This window comes from Rattus rattus, chromosome 9 (genome assembly GCF_011064425.1).
Source record: "Rattus rattus isolate New Zealand chromosome 9, Rrattus_CSIRO_v1, whole genome shotgun sequence".
Taxonomy (NCBI): Eukaryota; Metazoa; Chordata; class Mammalia; order Rodentia; family Muridae; genus Rattus; species Rattus rattus.
The window spans coordinates 39,723,823-39,739,720 of NC_046162.1; the positions used below are offsets into that span (position 1 = coordinate 39,723,823).

General features: G+C 40.5%; 1 protein-coding gene and 1 pseudogene across 1 annotated transcript; one reads left to right on the top strand and one right to left on the bottom strand.

The window, feature by feature from the left end:
• Window positions 1-308: 308 nt before the first annotated feature.
• LOC116910480 lies at window positions 309-1,396 on the bottom strand (annotated as a pseudogene).
• Window positions 1,397-10,227: 8,831 nt separating this feature from the next.
• LOC116908635 (olfactory receptor 2T27-like) lies at window positions 10,228-11,235 on the top strand. Its single transcript, XM_032911890.1, has one exon. The coding sequence runs from the start codon at window positions 10,228-10,230 to the stop codon at window positions 11,233-11,235; it is 1,008 nt and encodes a 335-aa protein (XP_032767781.1).
• Window positions 11,236-15,898: the final 4,663 nt, after the last annotated feature.

Here is a 15,898-nt window from a genome sequence, read left to right on the forward strand (position 1 = left end):
GTCTTTACTAACCATAATATAACCCCTTTTATAAGTTCAACTGAACTTGAATTCTTTCACTTGCATGTGTATCACATGCACAATTTACATTTTTGTCATATACTTAAATATTTTTCTCTGTAAAACACTTTCAGGGCAGGAAATGATATGCTAGCTAATAGAAGGCTAGCATTTGAACTGTTCCTTAAGTTCTTCTAAGCAAAAGTGCATTTATAATATAAACATATTATGTATGAAGCTACAAACACAATCTGACACCAGAGATTTCAAGTTTCCAAGTCAGTCCGGAAGAGTCACAAAGAGAAATGCTAACAAAACAAATCTGGAAAGAGTTTGTGGGGGCTGGGCAACAAGTTGTTGAATGGAAATCTTTTAGAAACTAAGCTGTCATCCTCACAGATGTTCTTGTCCTCTCTGTCTCTACAGCTTCCATTACAGGACTTAGTGGTATTATCTTCAGAGGACCTGAGAGTCAGATCCTGAATTTAAGAGGATCCTGAAGTTTCCTCAAGATGAAACAAGCTTCCAACGTCCCACTGCTGCAGCCATGATTGGGAAAGGCAGGATTCTGCTGTTGGTCTTTTCTCTGGATTCTTCACTAGAAGGTTCTGGATGAAGTCTGTGGCCAGTTGTGAGACTTCTGAACAATCTCAATCACTTGAGAAATATTCAGATATGTTTCTTGGCTATCTTCTCCTACAGATGGTGATGTATGAGTTAACAACATATATGCTATTATGCCAATAGTCCACATATCTGTTGATGTGGTAATGGAATCATAGTTGAGGATTTCTGGAGCTAAGTATTCAGGTGTTCCTATGATTTCCAGAAGCTCATATGCATTCCCGATTTTTCGAGACATTCCAATATCTACAATTTTTATGTCCCCAAGTAGGTATATACTGTTCAAAAGTATATTCTGTAGCTTTAAATCAAGGTGAACAATGTTATTCTGATGTAGATAATGAACTCTTTCAAGGACTTGTTAAATGAGTCTGATAACATCATTTTTCAGATACCATTTCAGCCAACTCAGGTAAACACAGGTTGAAATTTTCTCCCCCTGAAGCATATTCTAACACCAAAATGATTTTGGTTGCATTTCCAAAGACCTCATGCAGATTAATCACGTGGGAACAAGACCTGGCCAGCTCCAGCTATCGCATGCAGAAGAATCTGTGCCCGGCACTCCTGCCCTCTTTTTTCAGGAATTTGGCAGCATACTCCTGTCTAGTTGATTTTGATATACATTGCCTAACCACTGCAAATTTTCCTCTCCCAAGTTCTTTCAGGGTAAGCGTATAGAAATTATTAAAATTCTCTGTTTTCGTTGGCATTTGAGAGGTTGTAGTTAGTAAGCCGAGATACTTCTGCAATCAAATCTCCTAAGAGACATGTTGATGACTACAAGACCTGCTTCCCTAGGCACCAACTTTTACCTCACACTCTTCCCCACAGTGGCTGGTCGTCGTCAGCCAGGTCCCTGTGAGGAGACTTCTGGCAGTGACGCACAGATGCTGACCTACACTTCTTACCCACCATCTCATTTTTGGAAAATGGGGCATTGTTTTCTTAAAATTGCTTCCTGCTGCCTGAGGGTGATGTTCTTTGGGGGCAGGGAGCTATGAAAATTGGGATATTGGCCAAGTCCTAGGAGAGTTAACTGGGTCATTTGCTGTTCAGTCTCCATGTGATGGTAAAGTATAGTGCTCAACTGAAGTCCTGAGTGGAACAATCTGTGTGCTGGACTAGCTACCTAGCTGTATTGACGTCGTCCTTGAGGCAGATTCTTGAGGAAACAGCATTTGAGGCAGTTTGTAAGGTAGGATTACCTGAGCTACTTGCCTTGTCTTCTTTGGTGTCTAATCTTTTCACTCTGCAAACATACAACCTTTCAAACACAATGTGCATTTCTGCATTGTGTATGGGACATGCAGTATGCAGGAACCAGCAAAAGATGATTCTTTGCTCTGTGTTCAAGCAGAAAAAAAAGGCATCTAACTTTATAAGTCCATTTGGACTGTATGTTCAAACTTTGATATAAATTTCTGTCCATGCCATCTTGAGGACTCCGTAACCAACAAGACTTATTAGCTACACAGAGACCCTTTCATGCCTTAGCAGTCTCAAAACTGTCCCCTGTAGAGGGATCAGCATATAGTTTACCTGTTTTGTTTGTCTTGGTTTCTTCCCTCATATCTGCTGCCAACATTTTCAGAAGATCTCCCTGCTCAAATCTAATCTTTGTTAATTTTTATGGAAGACATAGTTCTTCCTCCTGTTGAAGCAAGGGCAAAACCTCTTCTGCAACACATTTCCCTCCTTCCATTCTGAAGTTCAGGCATCTCCAAGTTGATCTAATCCATCGGTCCTTTCAAAAATCCAGTCTATTTCAGCAACTGTCTCATTGACATTTAAAATTGTTAAGCATCAAGCTTCGATCTCTAAAGGCATCTCAAAGATAGCCATCACCTCTAAAAAATGTGCAATCTCAGAATCATCCTTTTCAGAGTTCAAGGCAGAGAGGCCCCTTGGAATTCTAAACATATATCAACCGTATGGTGTATTAACACATGTACAAATTTTAAATTTTTACACTCTACAAAGTAAAACACATAAGCTATTGTATGACATTGTTCCAAGGTGACTTCATTAAACAGAATCTGCGCTTTTAATTCAGCATACAGACCTTCATCTAGTAACTGCTCCTTGGTGATATCAATGCCTCTAGAGTGATTGTGTGGGTTCATAGCTGAAGCCTCTTGGTTTATCATTTCTATGGATTGCCGTTTTGTAATTTCATCACAAGCCGTGGATTCCTCTGAAGATCCTTTATTCTGAGTCAGGATTCTCCAATCTCTTTTCTATTGCCTCCATTCTAGTATTTAATTTTTCAGTCTTTTTTCAATCTCTAAGTTTGCTTTATTCTGATCTCTCTTAAAAAGGATATACAAAATTTCAATCATTATTGTACATATGACTTTTTATGCTAATAATTGTAACAAAGTTATATGAACCCACATTTTTTACAAAAAATACATAAAATATTTTTCTTTTTAATCTCTGACTTTGTCCTTCAGGAGCTCCCAAGTGTCTTATCAAGCCTTTTGACTTTCCAGCTTTTCCCACCATTTTTCTACATGTCTGTAGCAGGCTTCTGCCAAGTCTCTCTGCTACTCAGCTAGCACCAAGCAGGCTGCTAACTAATGGCTCTGCCCCCGTCTTGTAAGTCCTTCTCTCTGCCCAACTCTAAGTAGTTGGAAGTTTATACCAGCCGGTAGTTCCAAGCCCACACACTCCGCCACATTGGGTTGGGCTTGTCCTCTGACCTCTGCCCATTCTGGGTAGGTGATTTCAGGCCACAGTATACTACTGTCTGTTGTGGCTCTTGAGGCTTTTGGTTCCCTCTCATTGGAAGGGATTTAGCCTTTGTCCCTTGCCCATGCCTCCTAAACACACTTACACCTCCACCCCACTTCATCCCACTGCTAGGAAACTGCTTTTGGCTCTGGGAAGTGCTTGTTCCCTGCCTTTCTACCCAGGCTTTTTCTCAGGCTCTAAGCCAGATTCTAAGAGCCCTTATATTTTATGCCATTTGTAGCTGAGGGTTTTTCCATCTGTGTCCCAATTCCTGAATAACAACTCGGAGGTTTACATTTTATTAGTAAATGCCTGGGCCTTAAACTAGGCTTGTTCTCCAACTAGCTCTTAGCTTAATAACAGATTTAAACTAATCTATGTCTGCCACATGGCTGGTTATCACTCCTTAGCTTCATATGTCAGACTTGCTCAGCATCTTCACTGCCAGGAGCCATCCCCATCACTTCTTTCTTGATTCTGTCTTGAAGGTAAGCGTGTATGGAAGCATCCATCGGTGGTGGTAAGACATGGTGTTATGAGATATTAAGGTTGCTGTATAATAATAAAGCATTTACCTGTCTTAAATCTAAGTCACTTTGCTTCTATAGCTGGCCTGTCTGTCTGAGTTGCTCTGAGGCCAGAAGCTGCAGTCTCTGGCTTAGCACCTCATAGTAAAACAGAAAGAGATTAAGTAATGTAGCCTTTGTCTCATCTATCTCTTCAAGAACTCTTATCTCTGCTTTAACTCCCAGCCTGCTAGTTGAAATCACAAGAAGAAAAAGGGATATGTTGAAAAGTGGTTTTAGCTTTTATTTCTAAGTTCTAAAATATTTCCTATGAAGGTTCTCTAAGAAAAGGGGGAAAAGGCCCATCCCTGCTCCTTTTCCGCAGCAGTTATCCATTTTAAAATACATGATCACATGGTAAAATGTTCATCACAAGGTTGCACACAAATTCAAATCACAAATTGAATAAGAAGTTTACAACAGAGAATGTTTACATGCATGTCTACTAGGAGTAATTATCCAGCTAAACATTCATCATCTGTCACTAGCTCTACAGTTTCATGGAAAGTTTATAAAAAAAATAATAATTCTTCTAAGTTATTAGTAAGTTTCGTATAGATAAACCCAGTCAGTGTTTTATCTTCTGTCCTTGCACCTATAGTAAATCCTTAGTTCACTTTTTATGACCTTCGATTGATTATTTTAAAACTTCTAGGAATGTGCTCTAAGTTGTAGTTCTGAACAAAAAACAAAGCTGTCTCTTCTCTCATATATATTCAATATAGTAATTGATGTTGAAGTTAGAACAGTAAGACAACTAAAAGAGATCAAGGGGATACGAATGGAAAGCAAGTCAAAATATTATTATTTGCAGTTGATATGGTGGTAAACATAAGTGATCCTAAAAATTCTACCTTCTGCAAAGTGGCTAGATACAAGATTAACTCAAAAGCAATTAATTCGGGACACATGAAGACTGACAGTCCTCATTGCAGTTTAGATTATCATAGAGGACTTAATAGCAGTCCATTCTATTATAAAAGAGCTTAATAATTACTAATATAATTTTAAGAAATCTTATAGAATCATCATTAAGAATTAAAAAGCCATCTATTTGTCTATATAGCGTCACTACAAAACAGTACAGTACTTTTCTGTTGCTCTACAGATATCTGCTCAAAAGGGTGAGAATCTTTCCTAAAATGAAATTCTCCTCAGCATTGCCTAGAAGAGAAAATTCCTCATGGATTTTAATCCAAGGCAGAACTATCTCAGGAAGATCACCTGCTAGTTTTTCGCTTCTCTTTGATGACATCTGGCACTCAGTGGTGACTTCCTCACACCTGACTCCTTCCCAGAATTCCTCCTCCTCCTCCTCTCCCTCCCCTACCTTCTCCTTCCCCTCTGTCTCTCTTTTTTCTCTCCACACACACACACACACACACACACACACACACACACGCATGTCCCACCTTCTAATCATGCCTCAACTTATTGGCCATCAGTTTTTGTTGACAGGTGATGGCTCCACACAATACACAAGAGATTATCCCTATACCATATGAAGTTTAGTATTGTCCTTTCAAGGTCTGAGAATATTGTCTTAGAATTTTTCTGGGTATTGCTTTGGATCTGTAAATTGATTTTATTAGTATGGTTATTTTCCCTCTGTCGATCCTACTCACTACTCACCCATGAGCATAGGAGATCTTTCTGACTTCTGGTACCATCTTAATTTTTTTTCTTCCAGGTCTTGAAGTTTTTATCATACAAATCTTTCATTTGCTTGGTTAGAATTGCCCCAAGATGGATACCATTTGTGGCTTTTGTGAAGGGTGCTGTTTCCCTGTTTGTTTGGGCTTTTCCTGAGACTGTTTGTTATTTGTGTGCAGTAGGTCTACTGACTTTTTTTTTTTAGTTAATCTTGTATCCAATCACTTCACAGGTGTTTATTAGAATTTTTAGGATCACTTATGTATAATATTATATCATCTGCAAATAGTGATACTTTGACTTGCTCTTCAACTTGTATCTCCTTGATCTCCTTTAGCTGTCTTATTGCTCTAACTAGAATGTAAATTACTATATTGAATATATGGAGAGAAGGGACAGCCTTGTTTTGTTCAGAATTTTAGTGGAATTGCTATGAGCCTTTCTACATTGAACATATTAGCTATAGGCTTGCTGTAAATTGCCTTTATTTGGGTGAGGTATATCCCTTTTATCCCTGATTTCTCTGATATGTTAGCATAAAAGGGGTGTTAGATTGTCAAAAACTTTTCTGAGATCTAATGAGATGTTCATATGGGTTTATTTTTCTTTCTGTCTGTTTATTTGATGGATTACATTGACTCATTTTCTAATATTGAGCCATCCTAATATCTCTGGGAGGCAGCCTACTTGACCACAGTAGATGATCTTTTTGCTGTGTTCTGGGATTCAGTTTGTGAGAATTTTATTGAGTGTGTTTGCATCTATGTTCATAAGGGAAACTGATCAGTAATCCTCTTTCCTTGTTGAATCTTTGTTTGGTTTGGGTATCGAAGTGATTGTAATCTCATAAATTATTCCTCTTATTTCTGTTTGGTAGAACAATTAGAAGAGTATTGGTGTTAGCTCTGCTTTGAAAGTCTAATAGAATTTGGCGCTAAAACCGTCTGGCCATGGGCTGTTGTTACTGTTCTTGTTGAGAAATTTCCAATGACTGCTTCTATTATAGATCTATTTATATTGGTGATCTAACTTTGGTAAGTGGTATCTATCCAGAAAATTATCCATTTCTTTTAGATTTTCTAATTTTGGGGGACTATAGATTTTAAACTATGACCTAATGATTCATTGGGTTTCCTGGTGTCTATTGTTATGTCCCCCTGTTCATTTCTGATTTTGTTAATTTAGTTATTCTGTCTGTGTCTCTTAGTTAAGTTGGATAAGAGTTTGACTTTATTGTGGGATATTTTGTCTTCTCCATGTATGGTGACTGCAAGTTTTGCTGGGCATAGTAGTCTGGGCTGGTAATTGTAGTCTTTTGATATCTTCAGGACATTTGTCCAGGCCCTTCTGGTTTTTAGAATCTTCATTGAGAACTTGGGTGTAATTCTAATAGGTCTGTCTTCCTATGTTCCTTGTTCTTTTCCCCTTGAAGATTGTAACATTGTTTCTTTGTTCTGTGTGTTGAGCATTTTGATTACTATGTGGCAGGAAGACTTTCTTTTCTGCTCCAATCTATCTGTTATTCTGTAAGTTTCTTGTATCCTTATAGGCATCTCTTTCTTTAGGTTAGGAAATTTGTTTTCTATGATTTTGTTGAAAATATTTTCTGGGTCTTTGAGCTAGAATTCTTTTCTATTCCAATTATTCTTAGGTTTAGTCTTTCCTGGACGTTTTGTGTCAGGAATTTTTTGGTTAACATTTTCTGTCACCAATGTATCAATTTCTTCTATCATATCTTCAACACCTGAGATTCTCCCTTCTGTCTCTTGTATTCTGTTGGTGATGCTTACATCTGTAGTTCCTATTCACTTACCTAGATTTTTCATTTCTACAATCTTTCTGTGTTTTCCTTCTTTTTTTATATGTATTTATTTTTTGTGTATAGAGTGTTCAGTCTACATGTATGCCTGTAGGCCAGAAAAGAGCACCAGATCACATTATAGACAGTTATGAACCACCACATGGTTGCTGGGAATTGAATTTAGGACCTCAGGAAGAACATCTGGTTCTCTTAGCCTCTGAGCCATCTCTCCAGTCCTGTTTGTGTTTTCTTTATTGCTTCTATTTCCATTTTTGGTCTTGAACAATTTTATTTATACCCTTCTATTGTTTTGCTTGTTTCTTTGGCTTTCTTGGCTTTCTTTAGGGGATTTATTTATTCCCTCTCTAAGGACCTGTATTGTCTTCTAAAGTTGGTTTTAATGCCTTTTTCTTGAGCTTCAGCTGAATATTCAGGGCTTGCTTATAGCAGTAGGATATCTTTCCTCTGGTGGTGACATATTGCTTTGGCTATTGTTTGTATTCTTATGCTAGCATCTAAGCATCTGGGTTTGGAGTGATTCTAGGTTTAGGTTCAGATTTTTTAGTTTGTCTTTGTCGGATGGGTGTTTTGTTCTTTGGTTTCTGGTTCCTTTCTGGTTTTCTGGTCAGTATGGCCTGTGGTTGAGTATGGTGTCTCTACTCAAGAAGGGAACTGGACTTCTGGTGCCTGGCTTAGAATCTGGTACAACAAGGTCAAAATGTGGGTGTACACTTTAATCTTTTCTCCTGTGAAAAGCCCAGATTATCAGAACTATGTTTAGGCTATTTTTCCTTATCACATATTAGTTATTTCTTCTCTGTTCTTCTTGGATAACAGCTCATCTTTGGTCAGACAGGATCATTGCCACATGAGACCCTGAAGGAGCTTTGATTGTTCAGAGTCTGTTTCCTTCTGCCTCTGCCAAGCTACTTCCTCCCCATCTCCACCAAACAAACACCAAATACTGGACAGTGAGGTTTGCATCAGAGGTTTCTAGGTGTGTGATTAATTGAAGTCTGGGGACAGACTCCCATGAGACTCCCTGATGGCTCCCTAGTTCCATGGCACACAGAAGAATTGGCAGCTCTTGATCTGGCCAGAACACAGCAGTGAGCCAACACACTGCTCTCAGACCTGAGCAAGGTGTGAATCAAAATGTAGGGAGTCTGTTTCCATGGGCTATGAGGTCAAAGGTCAAGGTTCTCTAAACAAGAACTGATTAATTTATTGAAAAGTGTTATGGGACAGGCAAGAAGGGTGATACAGGCTAACCGAGGTTCACACTGCAACACAAAACAGGAAAGTAAAGCGGGAAAGAAGATCACTACTGAGGAAGATTTTGCTCTTCCTGAAGGAAGTTAATTCTGGTTGATGGCTTGTGCTTGAACCATAGTACCAGGGTAGAAACTCTGCAAAAGCAAGAAGAGGTAAGTCTATGACCTGAGAAAAGACAGAATGTTCTTTATGTTGAAGTCATGATCATGTGAATTGCACTTCCTCCACAAGTGAAAAAGATAGGAAGAAAAAAAAAGGCCACCATGCTATAATCAGTAAGTGATTGACTAGAGGTCAAAGCCTGTCTTGACCCAGTGATGAGCCTGGGTCCTCGTGTTACAACAGCCAATAGGTAAAGAATAGCAGGGCTTTCAGGGAAGCTTAAGAGATTCTCTGGAGTGGAGATTGGTAGAAAAGAACACTCAAGAAAGCAATGTGGATGCTGGGAGAGGTAGCTCTGCAGTTTAAAACACTGACTGCTCTTTGCAGAGGACTGAGTTCAATTCCCTGAACTTGCTTGGCCATTAACATCTGTAGTTCCAGTTCCAGGGGGCTCTAACACCCTTTTCTGGCCTCCATGGACACTGCACACATATGGGATACAGACCTGAATGCAGGCAAAACTCCTAAAATGAAATAATTTTAAAGAGAAAGAAATATTCAATAATTTCAAGAGACTGATGTTCACATGAAATATCAAAGATGGGAGGAAAAGAACAATTGGGTTATAGGTTATAATCAAAAAAACTAATTCTTAAACTGTTCTAGTAAGAATAACTGTAGGCTATGATCTTGCTAAGTCCTGGGTAAAGTATACTTCAATTGGGCAAAACCATAAGATGCTTTTGCTGCTGGACAAAAGGAGAAATATCTCGGCCATTGGAGTGGTTCCTTAGAGGTACCCCAGACAAAACCAAGATGGGCAACAGAAGAAAAGTTAAGCAAGCATTTGGGGAGGGAACAGAGAAAGAGCAGCACACCCTGAAAGAGACAAGGCAGGCAGAACAGGAAAAGAATGAAGAGCTAATTCCTTCTCATGGGGTGACTAGAGCTTTTATGATTTGGACATGAAAACTGATCTGCACAGGGCAGCAGGCATCATCTGAGTGCCATGCTCCTGCAGCTCAGGCCAAGCACAGAAGTAATTAGCCACGTTCTGGTGTAGCTAGCAAAAGGCTGTTGTGTGTGGCCCAAAAATTGACCTGTAGGTTTAAGAAAGGAAATAGCCGACCACATCTATTGCCTGACATTTAGCTTCAGGTCAACTGACAGCTGTCTTCTTGAACCTTTCGGATAACTGCAGGCTGTTCTGTTAGTGTTTTGTAACTTGCCCTAGTGACCGGCAACTTGGGATTTTCCATTATAGCTCCTGCTGCCCATCTCCTCCACAATTCCATATCCCCGTCCCTTACCCCAATTCCTCGCCTGTGGAAACCTACCTGCGAGAGTTCCAGCCCCAGAGGTACTGACCGAGAGACTCAAATTATTTCAGCCAAATGCTTTCTCTGTGATAGCTTTCCTTTTACCTTTGTAGGTTTTCAGTTGATATAAAAAAATTTTTTGAATGAAGATATGGACAGGAGGAATAAAACTACAGCCAGTTTCATCCTGCTGGGTCTCTTTCCCAGCTGCAGGTACCCAAACCTCCTCATCTCCCTCATCCTTCTCATCTACGCCCTGGCCTCGGCTGGAAATTCCCTCTTGATACTCCTCATCTGGCTGGACCCCCGTCTCCACACCCCCATGTACTTCCTGCTCAGTCAGCTGTCTCTCATTGACCTGGCTTACATCTCCTGCACAGTGCCCAAGGCAGCCACCAACTACTTCACCGGGAGGCGGAACATCTCCTTCTTTGCCTGTGCCACACAAATGTTTTCTTTCCTCACCCTTGGCCTTGCTGAGTGCATCTTACTGACACTAATGGCCTATGACCGCTATGTGGCAGTCTGTAACCCTCTGAGGTACGCCATTCTCATGAGCCCCAAGGTCTGTCTGAAGATGGCCGCCTCCACCTGGATCGGAGCAGTTGTTGCAGCCCTCGTTCATACCGCCTACCCCATGAATTTTCCTATCTGTGGCTCCAGGGAGATCAATCACTACTTCTGTGAGATGCCGGCTATTCTGAGAATGTCTTGTGTAGACACATCCGTCTACGAGATGGTGAAGTTTGTGTCAACGATTATCTTTCTCCTGGCCCCATTCACTTTGATCCTGACCTCCTATGCCCTCATATTCCTCACTGTCCCCAAGATGAACTCTCCCAAGGGGAGGAGCAAAGCTTTGGCCACCTGCTCCTCCCACCTGACTGTTGTGAGCCTCTATTTCGGTCAGGCCATCTTCATCTACATGACACCCACCTCTTCCCACACACCGGACCAGGACCAGGTAGGTGCTGTGCTGGGCACCATAGTGACCCCCATGCTCAATCCTCTCATCTACAGCCTGAGAAACAAGGAGGTGATAGGAGCCCTGCAGAAGTGCACGGGCAGATGCTGCAGCCGTGACAGAGTCAGATCCCTCCGCTGCTGCACTCAGAAGTATCCTATCCTTCATCTTAAAAGCAGATTTAAGTCTAACTAAATCCAGATTGGAAGCGGAGCCTTGTGAGAAAGAAATGTGTAAGGTGCTCGCATATGAAGTGGAGTTTGATGGAGTATTGTTGCTCTTAGTTCACATCGTGGTGCCTTCAGTAAAGCCTTAGTGAGTGTTACTTATTTGTAAAATCACATGGGTTTTGCCGATGACATCTGTGCGAAGGCAAAGGGTTTTTTAACTCGTCGAGTCACAAGTCCATACCCTATTTGCTGTTCTATCATCCCGAGTTGCTTGACACTGCTAATCTATCATCCTTGACACTGCTATTTATATCATCCTGTCCCTTAGTCCCTTGAAGTAATCTGTGCAATTAAATTCGTCTTTCTTCTAACTGAAGGCATTACTGATTACACTGGGCAGGGAGAGACCTTTTCTTACTACATTTCAATCCTTCCCGTGAGCCCTTAGTCCATCATTCATATTTATCAAAACAATGAAGGAGCACATTCCCAACACAGAAAGGATGCTCGATGTGCTTTCTGGGGCTATGGTAGGTGGAATTTCCACGCAATCGTGTTGTCTTTAAGAGGAACAATACTAAAGGTCCATGTTTCAGAACAGAGACTGGGTATTACAAGCCCCCTTCTCCCATAATCACCTCCTAAAAATAAATGTGGCAAATTAAAAGTTGACGACATTTAAACCGCAAATAAAAAATCGAAAAAAATCAATTCCTGAAATTTTAGCAATGTGTCAGGCTTAGAAAATGATAGCTAAATTTAAACATAACCAGTGACCGTCCTTAAGCACCCCCTCCCCATTCCTTTCCACTCAGACCATTCTCAGACTTGTGTCATGGTTGAGGTTGCTTTATGTCACAGGAATGTATGTTGACAAACTTTCCCCTTCTAGAGAAAGATCACATGATGACATGGGATTCACTATGTGGGGGCTTTAATTCAAATTGTTTTTGAAATGAAGGACCCCAAAGATCATGAACAAGTTAAAACCATAAACTAGGAAATTTTCACTTCAGAAGCCTAGCAACTGTTTTACAATCAAGTCTCATCAGAACGGTTTCACATCTCCGCACTGCTGCAGGGATTTACAAGGACCTTTCAAAGCAGCCAAATAGCCATCCTTTCAGATACCATAGCTTTCTGTTAGAGCTATGATTTCCTTTCATAGAGGCACACTTGGATGAAATTCTGTTTCCCATATATTTTCCGTTTCGTTGGAGAAATTAATTCTTGACATCTTTAAGTTCTTCTCAGAATTTTTCCCAGCTCTACTAAGATATGCATGAAAAAGTGATTTCATATATTTAGCATGAAAACCATAGCATTGATATAAATGCACTTTGTTTTCTGATTCAAGCAACAAAGTATGGAATAGCCATCATCTCACGGTGCCTGTAGTGATTCAAATATAGTCTCTCAGGAAGTTTTATGTGCGGCAATTACCCTCCTGATCTAGTATCTCTTATTAGCTTTCACAATCTATTTTTCCTTACCTACTACTAATCATACCTGACGTCCATGTGTAGCAATCTGTGACTAAAGGCAGGGTGTTACATATAGGAACTGATAATAGATCCAGATGGCTTCGTGTTCCTTCAAAAAAGATTAAACTTGGTTTTTCTTCTGGGAAATATATTCTTTGAATGACAAACTCTATCACAGGAGTCCAGGGGATAATTTGCCCAGCTAGCAATTGTTATGGGCACTATATACACTCACTGTAAGCTACTAAAGTCCAACCAGTGTGTGATTAGTTAGAGTGAGTTTATTTAAGATCACTAAAAGCCAGAAATAAACATCATCATGCTTTTCAGCCACTGTACATTTAAGCAAATTAGTATGTGCTAATAAAATTTTCTTGTTTATTAATCATTTTATTCCTTCACATTTCAAATGGTATCCCCATTCTCAGTTACCCTTCCACAACCCTCTATCCTCTCTCCCCCTTTCCCCACCTCTATGAGGGTGCTCCTCCACCCACTCACTCATTCCTGCCTCACTGATCTAGCATCCCCCTCTGCTGGGGCATCAAACTTCCACAGGACCAAGGGCTTCCCCTTCCATTGATGTCAGATAAGGCCATCCTCTGCTACATATGGAGCTGGAGTCCTGGCTCCCTCCATGGAAACTCTTTGGTTGGTGGTTTAGTCCCTGGGAGATCTGGGTGGCCTAGTTAGGTGATATTGTTCTTCCAATGGGGTTGCAACCTTCTTCAGCTCCTTCAGTCCTTCCCTGAACTCTTCCATTGGGGGTCCCCAGGCTCAGTCTGATGGTTGTCTGTGAGTATCTGCATCTGTAATGGTCAGGTGCTGATAGAACCTTTAAAAAAATTAATGAACAGCAAGAAAAGCTTTCATGTATTTTGCTAAGTGAAAAGGACAAGTCTCAAAAGGCTGCATGTTGTGTGATCCCAAGAACAGGATTTCTGGGGGAAAGAACTTCTGCATACAGAAGATTGGCAATTTCCAAGAGCATGTGAGGGTGGTGTGAGCAGAGGGTCTTTGCCAGCACAGGGGGCAAAGGGTGTTGTTGGTGATGTAACCACAGGTGAGTGTTAGCCACTCTCCAGAAGGTCTGTATATGTTGTGATCCTTCCCAAATAATTCCCCAAATAATGCAGATGCACAGAGGCTGCCAGTGCTTCCTCAGCCAGCCATGAACATGCATAACTGTCTCGCTCATCTCTCTCACACACTGATGTCTGGGTGGGAGATTTCCCCTTTCCTTGTCAGTATCAGCCACGTCTTAGAATGACTTCAACATTTTGTAAGTGATTTTGACTGCTTTCTCAACAAAGAAAGTTTGCAAAACTGCTCTGACCAAGAGAGCAACATCTGGACTCCCTCATCTCATTCACAGAAGGGCGAAATTGAAGTCTAATTTAAAATTAAGTTTAAGAAAGACCAAGGAAGGAAAGCAAAGCCTTGAAAGTTCAGTCAGGAAATAAACCTGTGGTGACAGTAACCAAAAGGAAAAAAAGAGGTGAAGATATGAGAAAAAATGGCCACTACTATACACACAAACACACTCATCTCCTATATTGAAATTGGTGTTGAGGTAATTATAATAAATGACACAATTCAAAGGGGTGAAAATGAGAGACAGGGGCATGGTGGCACATAACTGTAATCCCAAAACTTGGGAGGTAGAGGCAGGAAGAACATGAATCCCAGGTCCTCCTCAGCTATATATCAAGCTTAAAACTCCTCATGGCTACACAAGAACACTGTCCCAATAATATAAGAGCACAGTAAAGTCAAGCAGTAGTAAAACTGTCCATAGCATTTAAAAATACGTGTTTATTTAACAGGCTGTCATTTGAAGAATGCTTTATTATATTCAAATATTACAAGGGAAGGGGAACATGTCAGAGCATGGGGACCCATCCGAGGAAGAGCCTGAGTTAGTCAAGAGGCAGACACCATGGGCAGAGAATTCAAGTAGCAAGCATCTGTGGCTTCTGCAGGATGGGGTGGATTTAGGACTGGATAATCCCAATCGCTTCGGGTGCATGGTGGCTGTACTTAATTTCCACTGTGTGGACCTAAGATGAATAGGGTAGCTAAACTGAACTTAGGGTGAGCAGAGAGCTCTCTTGCATGAGATACCTCATTAAACATGGTGAACAGGAGGATGACTTCTGGATAGGTAGGTTGCAATAATACATGAGTTTACAGGAGAAGCTGTTTACTGACCTTCACCTGTTACCCCACACTGGGTGTCAATGGAACCCAGATGCCAATATACAGCAATATAGACTAGAGAGCCATGAGCTGTGAGTACTAAAGTCTTTCAGTCTGCAGGGCTCAGATGATTTGGTAATGTGTGGACACTCCAGAAATAATCCTCCATGTCTCTAGGCTCTTTGTGTTGAACTCTGGAGTCACACACTCCAGCTTTTCCACCCCTCCCCAAACACTTGATTTACATATAAGTGCCCATCTCCACCTCCTCTGACTGTCCCTTGCCCACCTATGCTGTTCTACAAAGGTCTCACTTCACTTAGTGCTGTCTGTGAGTGTTGATACAAGCTGGGTGACTTCAACCATGACAGTTCTCTTTAAACTTTTGTCAGTTACTCAGAAATAGTGTTGAATCCATTAACATAACTCTACACTATAATCCATTTAGCTCAATCCCCTCTTTACCTTTGAACTTCCTGCAAAGAAACTGTGAGAAATTCTCTTATTTCTTTGAACTCTAATAGCAAAGAAGATGTGCAAAGAAAGCCTTACAGAAGGTGCCTGTCTTACTTTTGTATCTAAGCATGTATTTCTTCCTTATTTGCAAAATCTACTGGGAATGTGGGTCAGTCAGACCTTGAGTCAGTGAGAACTATTCTGTCTCATGAGTAACATCCAGAGATGCAATGGGGAAAATGCACAGTGAAATGAATCTAGGGTTAAACTCTGGACCACAGATGACACACCAGGACACATTTTCAAGGGAAGGCTATCCTTACACGGAAGTTTAAGAGCTGTTCTCCCAACACAGGAACAAACATTAACTGAGAACCAAGGAAAAACTTTTCTTCCAAAAGTTAACAATTTCACAGTAATTGATTTAAGCATTTAAAAGAAAATAAGTGAAATAGCAAAGAACTCCAAGGAATGCTAAGATCCTAGACCCAGAAAACACCAAACATTCCACAAAAGAACACTTGGAAATAATTAATTAATTAATTAATC

Excerpts from the sequence above, each read along its gene's own strand:
- LOC116908635 (XM_032911890.1), top strand. The coding sequence starts at position 10,228 with ATGGACAGGAGGAATAAAACTACAGCCAGTTTCATCCTGCTGGGTCTC.